This window comes from Gigantopelta aegis, chromosome 8, assembly GCF_016097555.1.
Source record: "Gigantopelta aegis isolate Gae_Host chromosome 8, Gae_host_genome, whole genome shotgun sequence".
In the NCBI taxonomy this organism is placed as follows: Eukaryota; Metazoa; Mollusca; class Gastropoda; order Neomphalida; family Peltospiridae; genus Gigantopelta; species Gigantopelta aegis.
Window position 1 is genome coordinate 71,204,422 of NC_054706.1, and position 26,695 is coordinate 71,231,116.

Below are 26,695 nucleotides of genomic sequence, written 5' to 3' on the forward strand. Positions count from 1 at the left end.
TATATATTTTCTTCGTTAGAATATCAGTGCCTATTCAATATATTTCTAATAATTATCATCAAGCTAGACTTCAACTACCAATGATTTTATAATTAATATCCATTTTGAGCTATTACATACATTTGGCCAATCAGAAACACACCAATATTCTAAACAAGAAAATATATTTAATATATTAGTTTAGTTAATAAAAGAACATTGTTAGTCATAAACATCTTAATGGCAGTAAATTTGGGGCAGCCCGTTTAATGTTTAAAACACAAGCTGTGAGTATGTCTAGTATTGATTATGCTTACATTCAGGACCATCGTTTGGAGTCTTTTCCTCGCTGTCTGCCAGCTGACTTCCCGATGCTGATTTGTTCAAGTTGAGGATTCTGCTGTGACAGTGCTGCTCCACACTGTCAATGACCGTCAACAGAGCATCCAGCGATAGAAGGTGAGTCGTGAACAGTCCCGACACCGGAAACGCATTCTGAAAAAAAAAATCACTCACTTGAGAAAGATACAATATATGGCTGTGTACGTTGAAGTTGTGAAGGGCATACATTTGGCGAAATAACCTGTGAACACAACTTGTGAAATGCGGTAGGATTTTCTATCTCAATCTTCACAACTCGTAGAAAAATGGCAGAATAAACACAAATTATTCTTGCAATTATGAGTTAGGGTATGTGAGACTGGAGTGACAGTGCAGACTTGTCTATAAATCGCCTGAACGCTCTCCACTTGGTGAAGTCATGTTCACAATTTGGAACTTGTGAATTCACGATATTCACAAGCACCAAATGAATGCAGCATAACTATTAAAAAAACCCAAATTTTTTAACCGTACTGAACCAAAGCTCATTTTGCGACACACAAATGTGAAAAACATCGATTTCATTCTTAATTTCTGACCAACTTAACATACTGTAAATCAGCCAAACAAAAGTATATTTTGTCTAAGAAAAGCTCAATGTGTTTTCTTTCTTACCTTGGAGAGAAGTTTGGTGACTTCTTCAAACAGGTTGGAGCAGTAGAGATCACAGTCGTAGTTAAGATAAAGCTCAGTGACAAGCCCGGGAATCCTCCACAGCTGTACGATCGACTCTAGTGTGATCTCACGAACCTCATACGACACCTTCGGGGATTCCGAGATCACAATGTCACTCAGCTTGATCAAGAAATTCTGAAAATAAAAATAAGAAAAAGGATTATCCAGTGTGGTTCAGACTTAAAACTGCCAGCATTGATATCAATTAACTTCATTTTATGTCTAATTTAGGTACCTGTTTTCATTTTAAGACTAAATTCTTTCTTTCAACCCTCAAAACATTAATACTGATCAGAGGATTTGATGAGGAAAGGAAAAAGAAAGCAAAGGCCAGTCATTTCTGTCCATATTATCACTTATTTGGGCATAGTTATAAAACTAAAAAAAAAATTTGAATTATTTTAACATGCCCATAAACAACTACGGTTTCAGGCAAAATTAAAATTAATAATCCCCCCCAAAAACAAATGTATGTCAACCCCATTAATCCAACTAAACTTTGAGAGATTATATACTGTAAATAAAGAAGAATCTGCTACCTCTAGCTGCAGTTTAAGATGACTCCTCATCGACTCGAACAAGAGAAAGCAGACCCTGAGAGATGCAGCAAACAGCGACAAGCGTTCTACCTGCAACAGCTAAAATAAAGAAAACAATATGACAATGCCATATAAGAAAACAGCTTCTCTTCAATGATACTAACAAAATGCCACAAAAATATTATCTCTAATTAAAAAGAGTTGAACCCACTAAGTTGTCACCAAATAAAAGGTACCTTACTTATAAAAAAAAAAAATTTGAGTATCCGTATTGAAAATGTCCAACTAAATCATACATTTTCGGGAAGAGTAAATTCTGAAATTATGGGATATAAGAATTATTAACCAATAGTGGTTCCCATGGAAAGTGGCCAACCCATTCAATTTGAAAAACCCCCAACAAAAACAACCTACAAAGATGGAGGATGCTGGCATTTCAGAACACATAGAAAATGAGGAAATTTTTGTAATGTTTTTTGGTGTGTGTGTGTGTGTGTGTGTGTGTGTGTGTGTGTGTGTGTAAAAAGAAAACTCTGCCAATAGTCCCAGTGTAGTAGTGTAGTATGAAACAAATTTATCATGTCTAGATGAATAAAGTCAACAAGATAGATGTGTAAATTTTGAAAAAAGTGCCCAGATTACACAGCTGAAACTATATTGTTATCACACCTTACTACACAAAAAATTAATTAAAAAAAAAAAAGTTTTTAGTTATGATTCTCAACTGAAAGGTATTAAAACTAATATGACAATTTTAATGAATTATACTTACTTTTACCATTTTACAAAACATTGAAAATACATGTGAATACATACCATGAATAAGTTGCGGCACATTTCATCCTTGACTAGATACAGCAGCGAGTTGAACGAGCTGATGTGATCAGCGCCAGCTTCCAGTGCCACGGTCAGAAGACTGAGTCCCATGTGAATCATCACGTCCGTGTTGTGACGATCGATCGGGTTCGTCAGCGACACTAGAAACCGGTACAACTCTCGTACACATGGCAGTCCATATGGAATCAGAGGGTATGATCCTGAAAATTTATTTTACATGATACACTTTTCTACTGAAATATCGGCAAATGTTTTGGGATTTTATAGCATATGAATGAATAAATATTTTAGGACACTGCAGCACCAAAATATACCGGCTATTGGGTGTCAAATAATGGTACAAATATTTATGAATTGATGATCAACATCAATACAAAATTAAAATTAAAATTAAAATGTAAATTGGGTTTTATAGTAGTTAATCCAAATGAAATAAAAAGTGCCTGTGCAAGTATGTCAACAATGAGCTTTTTAGCCTTTCGATGAAATGTTCCTATTTAAAAAAAGGAATGAAATATTTATTTAACGACACTTTGTAACATTCTACACTATGACTATTTGATGTCAAAACAAAAAGAAAGAAAAAAAGGTGTCTAACATGGTTAACCCAAAGGTATTATTGCAAATCTTTAAAATGTCTCATTTACAACAGGCACATTTTCTTCCAGTTGATGGAGAAACATAAAATGTTCTATTAAAGTTACATACTATTATGTGGGGTAACTGTGGCTACAAATGTGTAGCCAACAATTCTCCTAATCATAAAAAATCTAAACCTGCTAATAAATTGGGAACAAGTCAACAAAAATAGCATTGCAACAAAACAGATGATAGCTTCTGATCAATGTACCTTCTCTGTAGCCCTGAATCTGCGTAAAGCGAACCCCTTTCGGATTTATGAAATCACTCTCCTGGAATGAGGAAGCCGTATCTATGGAATCAGTGGTGGACTGTATCGACTCGTTGTCATCGCCAAGGTCAGAGGTCAACTCTGAGTCACTCGGACATTTCTGAAAAAGAAAATACAACCTAGTGTAAAATTGAATGAATGAATATTCAACGAGGCCACAGCACAAAAATACACATCGCCTATTGGGTGTCATAGAAGGTAAGTATATGGAACTATTATGTATACAATTCTGTAAAACCAGTGTAATTTGTGTAAAATTGAAATCGGATAAAACAAAAACAAAAAAAAAGGAAAAAACCCACCATAGTACCTGCAGAAAAAGTCAATTCATTATCAACTTGGCGACCATTAAATATTGCACTACCTTCCGTCCTAACAATGATTTTCTCTCTCAACCCTTTTTACCAACAAAATATGATGTAAATGTAAAATAGTAATGTATAAATAAATGTCTTCATACTTTTAAAACTGTGTCCTCTTGCACTGTCAGAGTCACAATAGCACTATCACATGGAACACTATTAGCTGCTTCTGACTGGAGTTCTTCCCCTTGATCGGCTCCCTCTGTTGGAGGTCTGTCTGTGGCCTCTGTCACCTGTTCCTTGATGTCATGAGGTACGACAAGCTGGTATTGTTCTTGGTCATCCCGGGATGCTGCCTAAAGAAACATGAATAAAGCTGAGTGTCAAAGTTAATTAGGATACATGTGTAAGTAGTCATTTATTGTTTACAATAATCAAGAAACCAGTAATACCAGGGTTCAACAAATCCACTACCACAGAGTCCAGGCTACTCAAGTTACGGCCTGGACCAGTGGAAATTATCAGCTTACTATAATACATAGGGCACTATCCAAAATTTCTGTGAGGGCTAGTGGCTTTCTCAAACATTTGGCAAACACTTTATAATTCATTAAATTTAAATTAACAAATAAAAATAGACCGACTGTTTGCACTTGAGAAAGAAAGAAGCAGAGAGAGAGATAGAGAGATGGACTCTTGTGTGTGCGAGTGAGTGAGTGAGTGAGTGAGTGAGTGAGATTATGTTGTAAATGTTGAAATTTTTTATATTCAAATATGATCAGATAGAGAGTGAAATTTTAGCTCCATTGAACAGGTAGGTTATCCATACCTCAAAACTTTTTGCTATATCAATAACCCCCTCATCTGTTGTTGCTACTGGAGTCGTTGCTATAACTCGATCGTTTGCAATATGCTCGAATTCAGAGACTTCCATCTGCATGACACAATCGGTCAGATCTTCAGCGTTCTCTGAAATGGCTGGCTGCGTCTTGGTGCCATCAGTACCATGCTGCTGTTGTGAGTGATTCTTCTTGGTTCGCGGCTTAGGTGAACGTTTTCGCTTGGAGAGTCTTGATGGGTCCACAACACCCGCTCTCATTTTCAACTGTAAAATTATAATTTTACAAAATAAAAATATGGACTTCAGTACAAAATAGACACAAATTTATTACCTACAGAACCAAAAATAACAGCTTTGTTTTAAGCATGAAGTGAAAATGAAATTGGCAATTGCATTTCATAATAAATTCTATGTTCTCAAATGAGCCTTTAATTGCATGCATTTGCTTTCGAATTTGGCTACACATGTAGGACGACCACATGACACAAAACCAGAAACATGTTTCCATGTGACCTGTAGGCCTCATTTGATTTAGGATACAATAAAACTCTGAATTTTCTTCAACATTCCATTGCATTTGAGCATTAATTCCAATATAAAATACTTTAAATTCAAATATAACTCCCAAAGTACTGACCTTTTTCATGTTGGCACTCCATTTGGTGTCTTCTTTAAACTGTGGAAGTCTAGTAAACAGAAGTTGAACCATATCCATCAGAGTATGTTCTGCAGCTTTACGAAGCAATTCTGTTAAAAACAAATATTTTACATAAACTATCCATGAAACAATACAAAATTGAAACATCATTTGCTAGTGGCCTCAATGAAATCCCAAATAATTGCGCCAGTTTTAAAATGTACATCAATATAGAAAAGTAATACCTGGGCCAAACCAAGGAAGTAAAAAACAAAAACGCCCACAAATGAATGCACAATATTATAAGGTGTTACGCTAGACAAATATGGCACTTTTAAACCACATAACACTTTCTCTTATTTAATTTTTTCTTGGCTCACTCCCCCTCCCCCTCCCCCGTTATACTGTTGTATACTCTTGTTATGGCCCACAATGCCAAACCACCCAATGTAGTCAGGTTTTGACAAACCCACTAGCCCTCTGTCTCAGGTAGTGAATTTTTTATCTGGGCTAGAGGAAATTATCAGCCTGATAAAATGAAAACCCCCACTGACCACTGAGCCTCATCTCGAAGCAGATTCTGAAGCAGGACTGCATGATCTCGCAGACAGACTCATTGGTGAGGAGGATGCCGGCCGTGCACAGCAGCATCGTGCGCAACACGTGCAGGATCTTCATGAGCACCACCTCGTCTGATGACGGGTCCGTCCCCACGAACCGCGCGTGGGTCACAGCGTCCGCAACGTTCTCTATCGCAGCTGCAGCCATCTCGCTCATCGGGTCTGAAATTAATTTTAAAAACACAATGATAAAAATGGCATCGTGTAAAAGTTTGTTTGTTTCGTTTAACGACACCACTAGAACACGTTGAGTTATTGATCATCAGCTATTGAATGTCGAACATTTGGTAATATTTTTACTCAGTCTTAGCGGAAACCCGCTACATTTTCCCTATTAACAACAAGGGATCTGATAATTGATAATTCTGACAGTCTTAGAGAGAAAACACGCTACATTTTGTTCATTAATTACAAGAGATCTGTTATATGCACCATCCTATGTCTAGTGTTTTCTCTAGCTTGTTTTAGCATGGTGCGGCACCATGCCTCAATAATCTAGCACCATGCTGCCCTGAGATTAAACAAGCCTTTTTCAGTAATTAATTCTAAAACTGCCGTTACAAAACACTTAGAAAAATGTATTATAATAATATGCCTGGTATATACTGTGCAATTCATTTATTAAAGCAAACACATTAATTACATTTATTTTAATTTCATTATTATTTTAAAAAATTAATTTAAAAAAAGTGCCCTAAAAATTGTGAAAATGCCCTGAAAGTGGTTAATCTACCATGCCGTGCCAAATTTCTAGGGAAAGCACTAAGGTCCTTTGATATACCAGTCAATGTGCATTGGCTGGTTCGAGAAATAGACTAAACTGATCATGCATAATGCGAGTGCTTTACCACTGGTCTATGCCCCACCACTTTGGTAATAATATGAATGATACTTTTTTTTGCTTTCATCTTTTTACACTTTAAAAAGTTAAAATTTTGTCTAAAATTGTGAAAAATTCAAACATACCAACATGTAAACAGCATTGTGTGCTCAATATGAAATTATTATGATTGACCCGAGTGAAGGGGACTAATCAGTTTTTTCAGTTAATGTGGTGAAGCATTATAATAAAATTACTGGTTTTAAATTTAAATGATGTCAGTTTTCTAAATGAGTGCATAATGCTTCCATGTTTAGAATGTTGGATAACTTTCAAGGTAAAAATGCTTTTGAAATTTGTTTTGTTTCAAGATAACCATGTGCATTTCAGTGTTTTTGAAGAAAATATTATGATGTAAAAGTTTTATCATTTATAAAATTTACCACTAAGTAAAATAATGTTAAGATATGTTATATTTATTGTGTATGAAGCCAAACTGAGGATGTGGGAAGTGACTGTCATCGACCATAAATAATAGTTTAATACTCATATCACTATTTTTATATGGTATCTGAAATAATAATATATCACTGATTTCACCAGTCGACTATTTGAACTGGCATAAAATACTGTGAATGTGATAACAATTTTGGAAATTTGGGTTATTAGAAGTGCACTGTCAAAGAGCTGTATTATATACGTAATAAAGATCAACTATACTCTTTGACAATGTTGATTTCAGCTCTAGTTACAATGCTGGAAGAAAAAGCTTACCGACAAGTCCATAGGACAGGAATTTGTTCACTGATGTCAGAGCCAAGCCGGTTATCGGACCAGTTGTGTCTTCGGAACGAATCACCTCTAAAAACGGACTCAGAAAAACATTCGGTTCCAACTCATCCAAAGCTGGAAACGAAACATAAATTTAAAAAAAACATGAAACACAAAAAGAACTACCGTATATCTTCGCCTATAAGTCGAATTTTTTTCACCCAAAAATTATTTTATAACTTGGGGGGTCGACTTAAAAGAGGGTAAAAAAAATTCACCAAAAAATATTACTGTTTTGGGGATTATTTTACAAGTTTTATTGTTGAAGTATGCCATGTATTTATACTCAAATATGTTAATTTGACACATTTATTTTTTATAACCTTTTTTTTTTGCATCAGAACGGTTTTGGTTATGCGAAAAGGCGTACGATCTCACTCACATGCCAAGACAACAGTCCACTTAGTTAAATTAACAGTCATCACTAATAGTAAAAATGTAAACAATACTAACTACCTGTTGCCTGAGTTTATTTTGAAATCTGGTCACTGGCATTAATGGTTGTTCAAACAATGTTTTGGCGGTGATTAACTTCATGAATATTACTGAGCTTTCCCTTAAAATAGACTGATCTCTGCAGTTCACTATCTAGAGCAATAGGGACACACATCATTTGGTACAAAAACCAGTGTACTTTCCAGAGTTATCCTCCTTACATGTATTAATATGGCGGCAAAACGTGATACTTTCAGTTTTATCGTAGTGATCTGTTGTCAGTGTTTATAAATAAAGTTGTTGTCTGTGCACAAAACCATCTGTACAGTACTATACAGTAACAGTCAAACAGCTTTCACTCTCTACTAAGGGAATATTTCGTTTTGATGCTATGTAATAATGATAATTTGATTGGAATAGTCTGATTATATTGCGATGTACAAAACGTGAAAACCGAAGTTTGTAAAATAATTTTCTTTTGTTCAAATATTATTGTTCTCATGTGCTGAAAATAAGAAATATTTCAATATTTATAAGTAGTTTTTCATGGGTCGACTTATAAACGGGTCAATAAAAAAATAAGTTTTCAGGGCTTGAAATTAGGGACTCGACATAGCCGAGATCGACTTACAGGCGAAGATATACGGTATATGAAATTCATGTAACCTCATAAAAATAAGTTGATGCTATGAAAAAGTATGTTCTGGTATCTTCGTCGAATCGGTTCCTTCCAAACAATAAGTTTACTGTTTTACATGTATAAATCAGACTTGTTTTGTTTAGTGACACAACTAGAGACCATTGATTTATTAATTATTGGCTACTGCAGGTTGTTTTTCAATGAGAAACCAATAAACTGAATATGTAAAAGAAAATATTAATTATGTTTGTTCAACTAACAGATGTTCCAGATAACAGACCCCAAAAAAAAGAAGATTTTTTTTTTGTTTAGTTTAATGACACCACTAGAGCACACTGATTTATTAATCACTGGCTATTGGATGTCAAACATATGGTAATTTTGACAGTCATAGAGAGGAAACCTGCTAAAAATGTTCCCCATTAGTAGCAAGTTTTTTTTTTATATGCACCATCTCACAGACAGGATAGCACATACCACGACCTTTGATATACCAGTCGTGGGGCACTGGCTGGAACGAGAAATAGCCCAATGGGCCCACTGACAGGGATCGATCCCAAACCGACCGTGCATCAAATGGGGGCTTTACCACTGGGCTACGTCCCGCCCCTACAGATAACAGACAAAATGCTAAAATGAATTACCAGAACAATTCTATTACCTGTGATGCTATTCAGCACATCTTTGAGCTGAGAGAAACTGCTTAACAGTGGATCGGCATCTTCATCCTGAATAATAACAACAATAAAATATAACCGCAAGCAGTAATGATGGATTCCCAAGCTATGATAGCTATACATTACTCAGACATATTTATACGTTATTTAATTACAGCAATAATTACACCCCCTCCAACCCACGTACATGCACATACTGTCAATAATTACCCCCCCCCCCCCCCAACCTTCCAACCCACATACATGCACATACTGTCACTTATTACTCAGACTTACTTATATTATCTAATTATATGAATAATTACCCCACCACATCCACACACTGTTCCCTAACAAACTACCACATTTCAGCCAAATCGTTCTAGAACTTAATTTACAAACAACAATAATACTTTTTACAAACACCACACCTAAAAGCCTATACGGGCCCTTTACGAACAGGGCCAGCTATCGATGGCTGACCTCTTACACACAAGAGTTGACTATTGCCCACTGCATTTCGACCAGTTGTCACGCATGCAGAATGTATCTTGGTTAAGCTATTTCATTAAATGTCTTTCCATATTAACAAATAACATTGCACTTGTTTCTTACTTTGAAACACATTAACAAAGCAGTACATTATTAATCCTAACATAAATTTTATTTCTGTCAACGTCATAGATTTAAAGATACAAAGCAGCCAGAGTTTGCGACAAATCCGCTAGCCCGATGCCAGTGGCTAGTGTTTTTTAAGTTCGGGCTAGTGAGAAACACAAAAGCACTTGCTCCGTGGGCGAGTGGTTTCCACCCCCTTACTTATCGCTCGATCGTGGGTTTTTTTTTTTTTTTTTTCTCTCGGCTGAAATTTTGTTTAATAAAATTCATTGTGACGTTTGTCATCGAATAATATCAACAACACAATCAGTATATAATAATAATCAACTTGATCTAGGTCTGCAAACTGCAGTAACATGCTATCTCTACATCGTCACAGTTACAGCATGCACTGTTTACTTTTCCCTTTCAAGTTTCTGGCACAGGAAATAAGTCTAATGACATGCGTGTTTTGATTGGTTGGACACGTCACATGGTGGTTAATCTCGCACATGTTTTAGGCTAAGAACTTTAAAATCACCAATCGCGATGACAGGTTAATCTCAATCAAGTAAACCCCAGCCATGCTTTGAATTTCAGTGTTTGTTTTATTTACCTACTAGTATTGTTTTCTAATTTAACACTTCACTGACAACAATTTACTTTAATGGTAACCGCACATACAGTGACTCTGCTTGGCCTATTGACGTGTAGCGGTCTGGATAATGCGTCACAGCTGCCGATACAAGATGATACCTTTTTTGTTCATCAACTAACAACGGATTAGATGTCGCTGTTATATTCTTTTGATATCGGTCTATAATGCCCTATATTTTAGCAATTGAAATCACTGTTCCTGGCGACATAAATAGTAGGGCCCTAAATTTATAACACACTACCGAATACACTGAACCATCCATTACCGTGTGTCACACTGTCGTACCCTCATTTAAACTTAATTATTTTGATAGTGGTTTTAGATATCAACCATGAGTTTGCTCAATTATTTTTCCCGGGGGGGGGGGGGGGGGGGGGGGGGAGGGAGGGAGAAATGAGAGCGAGAGCGAAAACGGAACAATGACAATGGATCATACTTGACAAAAAAACAAACTTACAACACCACGACAAAAAACTGAAAGTTGCAACATGATTTAAATGTTTGTTTTATTTTACTGTTATACTCGTAAATGTGTAATGTTACAAAAATTATATAAAAATCCAGTTATAACTGATCAGGAATTTGGGCTAGTGCTTTATCTTGGTGGGCTAGTGGTTTTCACAAACCCACTAGCCCTGTGGCTAGTGACTTTTTAAAATATTTGTCATACTCTGAAAGCAGCGCGTCTATAAATTTTTATAAAATCCACTAGCCATGGGATCAGTGATTTAAAAAATGTACTAGCCGTACTTTACTTTAAGTTAATACAAGTTTACTAAATAATAGTAATAATCAGGTATGTCACCTAAAGAGGGAGATAGAGCTTAAAAACACTGGGGATTGGGGGTTGTAGTGTGGGCAGGATATTCATATTTACAAAATAAGACTTTAACTGCAACATCCGACAACAAAAATTCACTAGCCATCGGGCATGGCAATAGTAGTTATTTACTACATTGAATATCACTGGCCATGGGAGTGGGGCTACCATAATCTAGAAGCCCTGTCTGGCATGGCAATAGTAGTTATTTACTACATTGAATATCACTAGCCATGGGAGTGGGGCTACCATAATCTAGAAGCCCTGTACAAAGTACAAAAATGTGTATCGTTCATTTGAAGAATCTATCTGAAATTGTTTTTAAAAAAGAAGTAAATTGACAGTTTATTGCACTCTAATGAGTAGCTTATAACAGTGAAAACAATATTTGTGCAAGTTGAAAACTTCTCGAGTTACACTGATTTTAGTGTTTTAGAAATAAAACAAAATTGCCTGAAAAGGTAGAAATCTCCATTCCTCTGAAAGTAGGTACTGGATTAATTCAATATTTTGATACTTTTTTTGTACATAGGCAGAAGAAATCAAATCTACATTTTCAAAATATTACACTTGTCAGATTCATAGAACTGCCGTATAAATAGAAACTATACATAATTTGTGATAAAGGCCAATACACATCACCTATAGACACAATGTTTTAATACAATCAATCCCCTCGAGGTACCCAATTACCTACAAAAATTCAACAAAATTGGCCTGGAACTTTTCTTACAAAATAACACAACCGAGGTGACAAAAATAACAATAATCCAAGCAAAAATAATAGGTTTCCAGCAGAAAACACTTGAGGAACCTAAATATAATCAACTCTACACCAAGAACTAGTGACAAAGAAAATCTGTATTTATTATCACTTCATGTTATTACTACTATTATTGACATTTTGGACAAGACTTGTTAACTAAAACAACACAAAGAAAAACAGGTTTGCATTTGCTGAGCACTAAAACTAGATATTTGTCCATATTACTGTGATACAGTTGAATGACTAATTTATTTTGTCTGCACTGACAAATAACAGTAGTTAATATCATCACTACTTTGTCTTCATCAACTTCACAGGTGTATGAAAATTGATATTGAGCGATAATAGTTTTGTTTGTGTGTTACTTGCGTAAGTATATTTTGCGTAACCCATTTTTCGTTCATGCCTTGAATTTATGACATCATTTACGTTCATTTTGGGTGACCGGCCTCGGTGGCGTCGTGGCAGGCCATCGGTTTACAGGCTGGTAGGTACTGGGTTCGGATCCCAGTCGAGGCATGGGATTTTTAATTCAGATACCGACTCCAAACCCTGAGTGAGTGCTCCGCAAGGCTCAATGGGTAGGTGTAAACCACTTGCACCGACCAGTGATCCATAACTGGTTCAACAAAGGCCATGGTTTGTGCTAACCTGCCTGTGGGAAGTGCAAATAAAAGATCCCTTGCTGCCTGTCGTAAAAGAGTAGCCTATGTGGCGACAGCGGGTTTCCTCTCCAAATCTGTGTGGTCCTTAACCATATGTCTGACGCCATATAACCGTAAATAAAATGTGTTGAGTGCGTCGTTAAATAAAACATTTCTTTCTTTCTTTCATTTTGGGTTACCTAAAAACAAAATGGGTTACCAAACTTGTTTTTGCGTAACCCATAAATTGTTTACACAAATTTACAATTCTCAGAGGCCTGCTTCAGATTATGTAATAAGGTAAAACCATTCAGCATTAAAAGTCAAAATATCCGGAAGACTATAACTAGACCCAGTGGTTTTCCCGTTTCAAAAAAAACTATTTTCCGTTTCATGTTTTTGTAAATTCCGTTTCATTTCCATTTCAGAATACAATGTGTAGGCCTAATTAACAATTTAAATAACACAAGCTGTGACAAATTAACATAACACGCAAACAACGCTGTTTACTTTTTACTTTTTCATCATTCTTGACAAAATATTAAATATTAAATTTTTAAAAAATGAAAAAAATATATTAAAAGTACCGTTGTCAAATATATTATATATAAAAAAAAATACTGTTGGGTCTGTTTTATTTACTTTGTACGAAACCAAAACAAAGGTTCGAAAATTGACTGGTGTCGACATACATCGCTATTTGTTGTTAAATCAAAGTAGGCCTTCATATTAGTAGTAAAAAATCGGAGCAAAGGTTACAGTTATAACAACTACGTAAAGCATATTTGTCCAACAATTGAGTGCACTGTTTTATTCAACGGGGCTTAGTGTATACACTGTTAACAAAACGTAAAAATCAGTCTTCCATGACAAACATTAGTGACAAACCGCTAACGGAACTTACTCCTGAAAAAAAACTGTCCCGTCTGCGCAGGCGCAACAGACTAAGCCGTGAACCAGTCCCAAGTTCAGCCAGCAAACGTTTCGCTAACGTTCGCGAAGTATTTAGTTCCCAATGTGGCCATTTGGTTTACGTTTTCCGCTCGGTCTGGCTGAATGTAGCACCGGTAAATACGACACTACGTGTTTGCCAATAGTACAGCACACGGGCCAATCGTCAGTTTTACAGTGTGTGGCAATAGTAAAATGGTATTAATTTTTTTAACTTCGCGGAAAATCGTAATTCCATTTCACAATGGGAATTCCGTCCATTTTCCACGATCACGGAAAATCACTGGGTCTATATAACCATTTGGTACAAGTTTGCATCCTGTTTAACCAATGAGTCAACTTCATTTTAAATTCCATAAAGTGGAAAAAACAGCAGCACTGGTCTACAATTGGGCTGGGATGTCATCATGTACCAGTAGATCATTCTTCTGAAATGCTATCCATTGCATTATTGATCAGTTTTAAGGTTAATACTCGGTCCCCCCCACCCCCCATCCAAACCAGTACCCCATGATTGATACATCAAGAACTTCCCAGTCTATGGGAAAGCTCCCTTGCTGATTAATTGGTAGGAGTAGCTTATATGGTGGCAGCAGGCATCCTTTTGTCAAAATTGCCCAACACTTGTAATTGTAGCTCAAAATGTGCTGAGATGTTGTTGAACCAAGTTAAAACAAATATTACTTTTGTTTGGTGGTCTACAATTCTATAAACACTTCCACTTACAAGATGACTGTGTGTTGTCCACCTGGAGGTACGCCGCATTGCCGTGACAACCAGCGACACTTCTCCCTGGATGATATAAATTCCATTGGGAGGACTCATCTTTTAAATGCTGAAATAAATAAAAAGTAACACATACAAACATCTGTTAGCTAGTATTAGACTTTATTAATATTATCAATAAAGATAAACAGGTCTACCCTGTTGAGTTTGTTTTCAATAAGGTCAAGGATATCGAAATGTCAAATATATTTTTTAATGTGAAACCTTTCATTCTTCTGTCAACAGTTGTATTGCTTTTCAGTTAATAATAAACAATTTCCATTGCATTTCAATAATTCACTGACAAATATAGGGGCCTGGATGCCTATATTTCTAAGTGGTTTCTAATTCAATTTCCAAATATGACAGATCTAATGATACAATTGTTATTCAACAAATTCATTATCATATCTATAAAATTAAATATTCATTAGCAAGCTATAAGAGATATGGTTAGCTAAATACAATGACAACACCACAAACAATTACATTCCCATGGGCGTACATGGGGGGGGGGGGGGATTCGATGGGTTCAACCGAACCCCCCCCTGAAATCGCTTTTTTTATAATTTAATATATCTGACATTATTATATTTACTCAACATAGAAATATATGCCCAATATCTCTGCAATCTATTTTGGAACCCCCCCTTTTCAAAATCCTATGTATTGGAACCCCCCTTTTCAAAATCCTATGTACGCCCATGATTCCTATCAACGTTATCTTACCAGAAATCAGTCAACAGACGACTGACAAGTTCAGTGAACTGCGTCGGGTAAGCACACCACCACCTTCCTGAGAACTGCTACAAGAAAGAAAACATGGCTGCCCGTCACTGGACTACTACGAACAATTTTAACCAGTTCTCTTTACCGACCTCGTATAATTTTGTGTCTTAAATTGAGCGTGCACATAATGTCACCTGTAGAAACGGTTATCAAGAAAAACAATTCACAGATTATTTCAAACAACACTTCCAGGTTGTTGGGAAAACACGACTTGTCAAGTGACGTGGTTATGAATTAGGTGGCGCTATTTGCAAAATTATCCAAGGGACGCAACTGGTGTCATTTCTGCATACTTCGGGCGAATCCGTAAAAAGACCGAAGTTGAAATGTTTCCGTCTTCCAAAAGTGATGAAGGAAGGAAATGTTTTATTTAACGACGCACTCAGCACATTTTATTTACGGTTATATGGCGTCGGACATATGGTTAAGGACCACACAGATATTGAGGGCGGAAACCCGCTGTCGCCACTTCATGGGCTATTCTTTCCGATTAGCAGCAAGGGATCTTTTATATGCACCATCCCACAGACAGGGTAGTACATACCACGGCCTTTAATATACCAATCGAGAAATAGCCCAATGGGCTCACCGACGGGGATCGATCCCAGACCGACCGCGCGTCGAGCGAGCGCTTTACCACTGGGCTACGTCCCGCCCCTCCAAAAGTAATGAATGCCAAACATTAACAACATAATCGCAATTATCAGCAAATAATTATCATCATCATCCCTCTGTTTCTTTATCTCGACCAAATTGTCAAAAATGACAATCATGCTAGACACAAAAATTGTGCTGTGAGGTGTGGTTGAACAACGAATCCTTTACTTTTCTTGATTCAGTATGTTCACAAAGATGAAGACAGGAAAAAAAAAGAAAGAAAAAAAACAAAAAAAAAAAACAACAACCCAAAAACCCCCCAAACAACAACCTCAAAGAACAAGTGAACTCCTCACAATTATTTAAAATGAACTGACTGTAGGATACGCGGCCGTATTTGCCCCCCCCCCCCCCCCCCCAGGAAGAAGAACAACAACAACCCACAACCCCTAGCAACACCCTCAATCCCCCCCCAAAAAAAAACCCATGTAAAACTGTATACATTTTTGCAAATGTAGACATGTTTAATTGTATAGTAAAAAATATTATTTTACGAAATAACGCAGACTTTTTGAAATCCATGGTCCATTTAGTAGGTTATGGCCATTATCGTGGTATATTACTAAACAGTATTTTAAACATTTAGTTTATTCTGTATAGGTGCTGTAATGTTGTTTTGTTTCTGTTTTGTTATTCTCTGTAAATCATAAACAAGACTAAAAACTCAACAACAAAAACAAACAAACAAAACAAAACAAACAAAAACACCCAAAGACCCTCCAAAAAACCCCAATTCCAAACACACACACACACACACACACACACACACACACACACACACACACACACACACACACACACAAACACACACACACACACAAACACAAATCTCATTAATTTTTTTTACTGCAGAATAAAACCAAATAGGAAAAATATACATCCATTCATAAATTTATACCGCAACTTGGAGAAATTGTTTTAGCAGAAACCATTCTAAGAGTAGGGCAAATTAAATTTTCGTAATCCAGATACCTAAACGTAATCAGTACAAATCACAGCAAACAGGTTGAAAAGCTTCCATTTATGAGTCTCCTCATGCGTGTGCGTATGAGTTAGCGTATCCGATCACTTTACGGATAGTTTACGGATTGAAAATTCCACAATTTTGCAGCATAACCGTAGGGTTTTTGCCATGGGAGTGAGAAGGGGTGGTAGCAAGGGGTAGATTTTAAAATATATGTATTCACTCACTCACTCACTCACTCACTCACTCACTCATGTGTTAGATTATTGAAATATAGTGAAACGATTTAGGGTCGGCCCCTTTTCTAGGTATGGTTGGGTCCCAATTAAAAACAATTTTTTTTAGGCATTGGGCACATTGGTTATGGATTTCTCGCTCCAGCCAGTGCACCACGACTGGTATCTCAAAGGCCGTGGTATGTGTTATCCTGTCTGTGGGATGGTGCATGTAAAAGATCCCTTGCTGCTAATCGAAAAGAGTAGCCCATGAAGTGGCGACAGCGGGTTTCCTCTCTCAATATCTGTGTGGTCCTTAACCGTAAATAAAATGTGTTGAGTACACCAAATCGACATATTTTTAGGTACCAAATATCTGGCCCAGCGCACAAAGACTTGATTTGGAAGTCTTTAATATACCAATTATTGTACACTTATTTACAGCAAGTAACAGACTGCTTTAAATTTAAAATATGCATATTGATCAGCCCCAAAAGCGCTGAAAACGAGTGTTCCTTTTAATAACGATTACTCTTCTAACCCTAGCTAATTTTCGGATTTTTTTTTTTTGCGATTATTTCCCTTTAATCGTCAAAAATAAATCGATCAATGCATTATCAATTCACAAATTTGTAGGGTGGCGAAATATGCGAGTATACTGCAATATTATATATATATATATATATATATATATATATATATATATATATATATATATATATATATATATATATATATATATATATATATATATATATATATATATATATATATATATATATATATAATATATATATACCATAGTTCAAAAAGTTAATTATAAAATGTGTTATCTTAATTTTGATTTTGACTACAAAAACGAATAAATGATGCATGTTGTATTTCATTGAACTTTTGGCATTTATTAAAAAGTATCTTATGTGCTTTTATTACGCCAAAAGATCACCACTCCATCCTCCAAAAACCTACAAAATGCACAAAAATATAAAACCAACAAAATAAAATACCTTCAAAAGCCAAAGCAAACAATACCCACCTCCCAAAAAAAAAAGGGAAAAAAAAAGAAGAAAAAAAAAGAAGAAAACATTCCTCAAAATAAACCTCTCAAATATATCACAAAAAGTCAGAACAACAGCAGCAATAACACCCCCCCCCCCCCAAATCCCGCACCAAACAAACAAACAACAACAACAACGAAAAAGCAAAACACGGAAAAAAACAACAACCCCAATACCAAAAAGAGTTATGAAGCTTTTATATATCTTTATTAATAATTTACCTACTGATTTATGATTCCATTACATAAGGACATGGTGACAAAAATCTACACAATATTCTATTATTCTATTATAAACAACCAGAACCAAACTACACCAACGGCATGTTTTGGGATATAATTATTAAATTATTACCTTTTCTAAACAAATGAAACACTATACAAATTACACCCTGAGATGTGTATGCTATTTTCTGGAGTAAAAAAAACAGAGGTGAGATTCTCTGGGGGACAACTTCCCCCGGAGGGTACGGCCCTGATATATACAGATACTTATAATCTAAGTAGTAAAATGTAATCAGGCTGCTATATATAATATTATTTGAATCGTCCAAAAACTGTTATCCTAAAACATAATAAAAGAAAGACAGATTAAGACCACCTAAAATGCATATCTGCCTAATGCACTTCAGATAATCTTAGCGCTAAGGTCACGTAAAATCACTTCGTAAAACTGGGCTCTCAGGAACATCATGTCAGCAATCGAAATAACACGAACTAAAAACAAATCAAATGAAGGATATTTAACGATTACATAAACGAAAAACATCGGCAATTAAGTGTCAAACATCGAAATATTAATTAAGTAAATGATTTTAACGATCAACAAGAGACATTTAATCTTATATATGAAACACCGAGCAATCTAAAGCTCTTATCATACACGAAACACTTACGGGTTTGAATGAATAGAGAGTATTTAACTTTTAGCTCTCACATCCTACATATTAACAATATTGATAAAAGCATGAGTAATAAAACCATATGGAGGTATTGGACACCACATGTAGAGGGAAATAACTCTTTGAGTATTGATCGTCCTATCGAATAAGGCTTTCTTGTAGTCTCCCTTTAGTTGCTCAAACACGATTGATTTACTGCTTGTGAAATAAACATACTCCAACTAGCAAATGCATTAACATGGCGGGAAATATTCCTTACTGGAGGAGATGCCGTGTACATAATATATAATGTGTGTGTGTGTGTCTGCGCGTCCGTTAGTCTGTGTGTGTGTGTGTGTGTTTGTCCGTGTGTCTGTGTGTGTGTGTGGTAAAAATAAATAAATAAATAACAAAACATAACAACCCCCAAATCTACCTCCCCCCAAAACAAAACAACAAAAAACAACAACAACAACAACAACAACAATAACAACAACAACAACAACAAAAACAAACAACAACAACAACAACAATAACAACAACAACAGCAACAATAAAAATAACAGTAACAACAACAACACCCCACCACCAAACAACAACAACAGCAACAATAACAATAACAGTAACAACAACAACAATCCCACCACCAAACACAACAACAACAACAACAACAACAACAACAACCCCCACCAGCACCAACCTACCTCCCAACCAACCAAACAAACAAAACAAACAAAACAAAAGTATATAGTCGACATGTACACGTATTTATGATTTCTAGTTTCAGAAAGTTTTATTTTTTAAATGGAAACCGTTTTTAGTTATTTCATAACACGGCGAATCACTAATATGATTGTTTTTATTTATTTTTAAAATATATTTTTTATTGTCAGGGATTGATCAACAGACAGGCTATGCCACTTCATGAGCTACTCCTTTTGATTAGCAGCCAGGGATATTTTATATGCACCATTCCACAGACAGGATAACACATACCACGGTCTTTGATATACCATTCGTGGTGCACTGGCTAAAGCGATAAACAGCCCAATGGGTCCACCGACGGGAATCGATCACAGACCGACCACGCATTAAAAGCATACTGTCACATATTTAAGGACCTTATTTCTCTAAAAATTGATAATAAATAAAAATTACATTAATTGTTGGAAACCAAATCTAGCTATTGCATCACCTTAACTGAACCATGATGGAGTGAAATCTATGTCATCCCTCTCGGCAGTTTTGGTTTTTGACTTATGGACCATTGCCATAATTCAATTAGTTTTACAAAATGTAATTAATAAATGGAGTATGGTGGTTATGAAGATGGTTGAAAAAAGTACATTTAGGGACAAATCAAATTATATTTGTTCAGGTAATACTTTGTTAGACCATTAAATAGGTCAGTGGTCTGTGACAATATGCCTTTAAACGGACGCTTTACCACTGGGCTACGTCCCGCCCCTCTCTCGGTGGACCCATTCTCTGATTGGACCCCCCCCCCCCCCCGTTCCAACCAGTATGTGCTATGTGCTGTCTTGTCTGTGCTAAATTGCATATAAAAGATCCTTTCTACTTATGAAAAAACCTGGCTGTTTTCTTCTGACTGTGTTAGAATTAACAAATGTTTGACATCCAATGGCCGATGATGATAATGATGATGATGATGATGATTAATCAATGTGTTCTAGTAGTGTACTCTAGAAAACAAACATTAAATTGTTTCTGCTTAAAACAGTGACAGCCATCGCAAAACCATGGCTGAAATCAAATCCTACTGTCCTATCCGACAATCTCGTACTACAAAAATATATATTACGAAATAAAATGAAGTTTGATCTAGTGCAAACACTAGGATGGTCAGAAACACGTTTAATATACAACCACTAATATGTTATTAAAAAAATATATTAAATATGTAATTACAGTCGTTAAAAAGTCTGTATTAATTGACATTATCTTAACAACCGTCGAAAACTTAGGATATTGACTTTAATATGAAAACCCAATTATTGTATACTTTAGTTGTTTCTGTGTTTGCATTATTTGTAATAATGATGTTGTTCGAGCGGGAAGTAGACTTGTGGTAAAGGGTTCGAAAGTGGACAAGCGGTCGGTCTAGGATCGATCCCCATCGGTGGGCCCATTAGACTATTTCTCGTTCCAGCCTGGTATATCAAAGGCCGTGGTCTATGGGATGGTGCATATAAAAGATCCTTTGCTACTCCTAATGGAAAATGGTAGCGGGTTTCCTCTCTAAGACTATATGTCAAAATTACCGAATGTTTGACATCCAATAGCCGATGATCAATAAATCAATGTGCTCTAGTGGTGTCATTAAAACCACCCAAATTTTATGATGTCATAATATGGTGAAGCAAGCTTGTAACATCAGTTCCACTGGCCTCGGTGGCGCAATGGTTAAGCCATCGGACAACAGACTGGGTACAGGGTTCGCAGCCCAGCCCACAGCGAGTTCTTAAGGGCTCAATAGGTAGGTGTACGGCTACTACACCCTCTTCTCTCTCAATAACCACTAACCAACTAACAACTAACCCACTGCCCTGGACAGACATCCCAGATAGCTGAGGTGTGTGTGTGCCTATAACAGCGTGCTTGAACCTTAATTGGATATAAGCACGCAAATAAGTTAGAGTAAGTAAGTAAGTAACATCAGTATACGTGAAACACTAATTTTTTTTTTTTTTACCTACTCTTTCCGTTTTATTTCACAATTATTGCCAACTAATTTAATGATCAAATGAAACCATGTCACGGTGTGGTGACTTTTACTTTTTAAACATTATTTGGATTCCCCTTGGTGTCTGCCTAGAACCATACCTCGCGCCATTCACCACTGGAATAATTTAGCGATAATCCGCACATTTAAACAAGATTTTCTTTTATAAAATGCCGTCCAGCAAATGTCTCGTTAAACAAAACAGATAATTGATGGATTATGCTTTTAAAGAAATTTATCGCCCAGCTGACACGGAAAGTGATAGATGAACCTGCTAATACAATCGCCAAATGGGAAGTTGTGTCGAAGCGATGACACAGTTCGTAATGGGATTATAGTACTGTGTTGCAGTCAGTAATGTCCACGAACATGACCCGACGGTATTTTTAAACTACAGACAATAGAATGTTCTAGGTATTATAAAACTGTGTGCAGTCAGTAATGTTTCGAAGCAATAACTGTTAACTACAGACCAAACAAACTGCCTGTATATTAAATGTTGCGGTTAATAAAGCCTCCGAACTTGACCTGACATTATTTTGAAACTACAGACAACAGAATGTCTGTATAATGCTAAGTATTATATTTAGAAACTACAAATGAAACTGTCTGTACAGTCAGTAATGTTTCAGAACAAAACACAGTAATATTTTCAAACAACAGAAACCAAACTGTAAAATGCTTGGTATTATAGACTATACTATTGTGTCTTAGAACACTATACGGCACTGTTTTTAAACTACTGTCTGTAGAATGCTCGGTATTATAGACTATAGTACTGTGTCTTAGAACACTATACGGCACTGTTTTTAAACTACTGTCTGTAGAATGCTCGGTATTATAGACTATAGTACTGTGTCTTAGAACACTATACGGCACTGTTTTTAAACTACTGTCTGTAGAATGCTTGGTATTATAGACTATAGTACTGTGTCTTAGAACACTATACGGCACTGTTTTTAAACTACTGTCTGTAGAATGCTCGGTATTATAGACTATAGTACTGTGTCTTAGAACACTATACGGCACTGTTTTTAAACTACTGTCTGTAGAATGCTCGGTATTATAGACTATAGTACTGTGTCTTAGAACACTATACGGCACTGTTTTTAAACTACTGTCTGTAGAATGCTTGGTATTATAGACTACAGTAATGTGCCTTAGAACAATATACAGCAATGTTTTAAACTACTGTCTGTAGAATGCTTGGTATTATAGTATTGTGTTTCACAACACTACTCAGCAATAGTTGTAAACTACTGTCTGTAAAATGCTTGGTATTATAGTATTGTGTTTCACAACACTACTCAGCAATAGTTGTAAACTACTGTCTGTAGAATGCTTGGTATTATAGTATTGTTTCACAACACTACTCAGCAATAGTTGTAAACTACTGTCTGTAGAATGCTATGTACATGTATTAGACAGCAGGCTGTTGAATGTTCTAGGTATTATAAAACCGTGTGCAGTCAGTAATATTTCGGAGCAATATTTGTGAACTACAGACCAAACAAACTGCCTGTATATTAAGTATTACAGTATTGTGTTGCGGTCAATAAAGTCTCCGAACATGACCTGACATTACGTTTTAAACTAAAGACAACAGAATGTCTGTACAATGTTATAAAATATGTGCTGTCAGTAATGTTTCGGATCAAAACACGACAATACTTGTGAAGTACATGCCAAACTATCTGTACAATGCTAGGTATTACATACTGTACTGTGGTCAGTAATGTTTCAAAACAGGGCACGGCAATATATTTAAACTACAGGCAACAGACTGTCTGTACAATGCTAGGCATTACATACTGTACTGCAGTCAGTAATGTTTCAGAACAGAACAGGGCACGGCAATATATTTAAACTACAGACAACAGACTGTCTGTACAATGCAAGGTATTATAATACTGTGTGCAGTCACTAATGTTTCAAAGAGCATGACAATTGTTTTAAACTACAGAAACAGACTGTAATTGTGAAGTACAGACCAAACAAACTGTCTGTATAATGCTAGGTATTATAGTAACTGTACATGTGTTGCAGTCAGTTATGTTTCAGAACAAGACTGTTTTTGTGTTCATTCACGTGTCTACTAAAGTCTGTCATCTCTACAGGACTAAGCCAGAAGTTTGTATTATGACCGACAAGCGATCGCAAAGATTGCACACCACCGTTAATTACTCCGTGAATTTCAATTAAATTTCTGTCAGAATTTATTACTAAGTATATGAAAGATACAACAATATCGAGAGGATCACATGTCTACTACTTTAAATGGAATACTCTCTGTTGACAACTACCTTACAAAAATTCAACATAGATCGACCACGAATTTGTTCAGTTAACCACCCTCATGGTTGAGCACCGCCCCGTATTGCTGTTATTCTAGTGGCAACTAATGCCCGAAACCGTAGTGGTATGAGGACATGTTAAAAGGGTACTCTCTCTAGTGGCACTATACCACTTGCACAGTTGTGATCAGTTAATACTACATATAACAAGTAACTTCAAACCAATGGATTATTTTAATACTACGGAGTTTTAAAAGGCATGTCAGAATTTTGTAGTATTTTTTTTCTCTAGAACAATATCAAATAGGATTAACCTACATGTTTCGCTTATGCTTATAAATGAAAGAGGAATGCGTGATGAAAAGAAGGTAATTTGACCAGTTTAACCCGTTGTAATAAGTTATCGCGTGACACAATATGAACTTTACGCCTGACGTTACTGATGCCTTAGTATTTAATAAAAATTGTTATTTTCCACACATGAAAGCAAATATTATCTATAAAACCTAATACATATTCTTCTTTCGGGATATTTTGTTTAATTTTAGCATTTCCAATATAAAAAAGTTCTTTCATTTTTGTGGGTTTTTAAAAAATTACTTTGTGTGTGTATGTGATCTTTAACTATGACAAAATGAAGTGTCACGCTAAAACGTGTTAACGTGGTTTGATTGGAGTAAGCCATTAGCGGCAGTTTGTCATCGATGACAGAAGTGCACGGCTAGCGTGACTATAGTATCGGGTTATGACAGTTATGGGCAGAGCACGTTACGTGTCATTTGGGTAATTGCCTTGAAGACCATCTTCACTTAACGGAGAGCGAGGCAGAGTCTACCATTACTCGTCAACGATCACAACAGATGCTATCGCCCGGTGCTTCAGCTATAAAATAATCATTAACATGTCACACGTGGTCGTGGAGCAAAGTTTCAAAGTATTCCGTCATCGGATTTGTTCTGGGGGCCGGTAGGTACAGTAACTGCGTACGTATCTCTTGTACCTACTCGGGCGGAATCCATAGTTCAGTCGGTAGAGCGCTCGTCGAAGGATCGAATCTCCTCGGTGGACCCATTGGGCCATTTCTCTTTCCAGCCAGTGCTCCACATCTGGTATAACAAAGGCCGTAGTATGTACTGTCCTGTCTGTGGAATGGTGCATATAAAAGATCCCTTGCTGCTAATCAAAAAGAGTAGCCCATGAAGTGGCGACAGCGAGTTTCCTCTCTCAGTATCTGTGTGGTCCTTAACCATATGTCTGACGCCATATAACCGTAAATAAAATGTGCTGAGTGTGTCGTTAAATAAAACATTTCCTTCCTTCCTTCCTCAGTGGACCCATTCTGATATTGTATTTTTCCCCAGTCCCACATGTCGTGGTATGTGCTGTGTTGTCTGTGGGAAAGTGCATATAGAAGATCCCTTGCTTCTAATAGAAAAATGTAGCGGGTTTCCTCCGAAGACAACGTATTAGAATGACCAAATGTTTGACATACAATATAACCTTCCCATAAGACAACGTGTTAGAATGACCAAATGTTTGACATACAATATAACCTTCCCATAAGACAACGTGTTAGAATGACCAAATGTTTGACATACAATATAACCTTCCCATAAGCTGGCGCTTTGCATGCGGCGAGAATCGAAACTATTGTGACGTCACTAAGGGAATGCGTGTAAACAGAAATGATGTTTTTCCTTCTACACATGAATGGCTTATTCAATGCACAAGTGTAATTTTAACATAAGCATCATTAAGAAATGGAATGTATTCGACAATGAAATATCACAAATTTGTATTTTAGAAGAGCTTGTCAGGCGTCAAAGTGTTCACGAACAAATCTATCTTCTGCCAATATTAGACCTACATCGGCTTTTTAATTTAATTAATTAATTAATTTGTTTATTTGTTTGTTTATTTATTTATTTATTTATTTATTTGTCAATTAATTAATTAATTAATTAATTTATCTATTTATTTTGCAATAAAGAACATCATTCATATATGCATTTGGTTGCCAAAATAATGTAACTTACTGGCACTGTTGATGTAGAATGATTGTAAATCCAAAATTTCGTTCTGCAAATATTTCTGTTAAAAAGGTTACATATATTTTTCATCTGCCAACATAGGGATGTTACGGAGACTACATTGGATTGGTACTATAAAACCGATTCTTTGTTTCAGCCAGTGCTCCACAGCTGGTTTAACAAAGGCCGTGGAATGTACTATCCTGTCTGTGGGATGGTGCATATAAGAGATCCTTTGCTGCTAATCAAAAAGTGTAGCGCATGAAGTGGCGACAGCGAGTTTCCTCTCTCAGTATATGTGTGGTCCTTAACCATATGTCTGACGCCATATAACCGTAAATAAAATGTGTTGAGTGTGTCGTTAAATAAAACATTTCCTTCCTTCCTTCCTATAAAACCGCAATAAGTTTTAAAAAGCCCAACAGAATGGAATGTGAATCATTGTTTATCTACTACAAAGGTGTAATAATCAGTATAAAACTGAAATAGTTTAGCTGAGTCATAGTTCTGTCATCTAATTTATTATTTTGTCACCTCCAAATGGTTCATACTGCATTTAACATAGGGCTTGAAAGATGTACGCTTTATTTCAATAAAAACGTGTCAGTTTTATTGTTGGAAGATGTATGCATTGGCACTATGCTAACACTATTCTGACACTAACGTCGGCGACAATGTCTCGTTGATCATCAGTTTTGCTTCGCACACAATATATAATAAATGTACATCCTAGACCTAAAAAAAATGCATGTCTGGGAACG

General features: G+C 36.1%; 1 protein-coding gene across 2 annotated transcripts in view; it reads right to left on the reverse strand.

Moving 5' to 3' along the window:
* The window catches only part of LOC121380080 (Golgi-specific brefeldin A-resistance guanine nucleotide exchange factor 1-like), a 42,811-nt gene extending 27,486 nt beyond the window's left edge, over window positions 1-15,325 (reverse strand). For both annotated transcript variants that reach the window (XM_041508832.1, XM_041508831.1), the window contains exons 1-13: window positions 15,034-15,325; window positions 14,266-14,374; window positions 9,109-9,175; window positions 7,316-7,447; window positions 5,656-5,883; window positions 5,102-5,211; window positions 4,453-4,728; window positions 3,782-3,979; window positions 3,262-3,421; window positions 2,391-2,611; window positions 1,575-1,673; window positions 976-1,170; window positions 297-474 (exon numbers count right to left, since the gene is read on the reverse strand). In XM_041508832.1, coding sequence (XP_041364766.1) covers window positions 297-474; window positions 976-1,170; window positions 1,575-1,673; window positions 2,391-2,611; window positions 3,262-3,421; window positions 3,782-3,979; window positions 4,453-4,728; window positions 5,102-5,211; window positions 5,656-5,883; window positions 7,316-7,447; window positions 9,109-9,175; window positions 14,266-14,364 — 1,963 coding nt within the window. In that variant the 5' untranslated portion in view covers window positions 14,365-14,374; window positions 15,034-15,325. The remainder of the gene's footprint in view (window positions 1-296; window positions 475-975; window positions 1,171-1,574; window positions 1,674-2,390; window positions 2,612-3,261; window positions 3,422-3,781; window positions 3,980-4,452; window positions 4,729-5,101; window positions 5,212-5,655; window positions 5,884-7,315; window positions 7,448-9,108; window positions 9,176-14,265; window positions 14,375-15,033) is intronic.
* Between the last annotated feature and the right edge of the window lie 11,370 nt (window positions 15,326-26,695).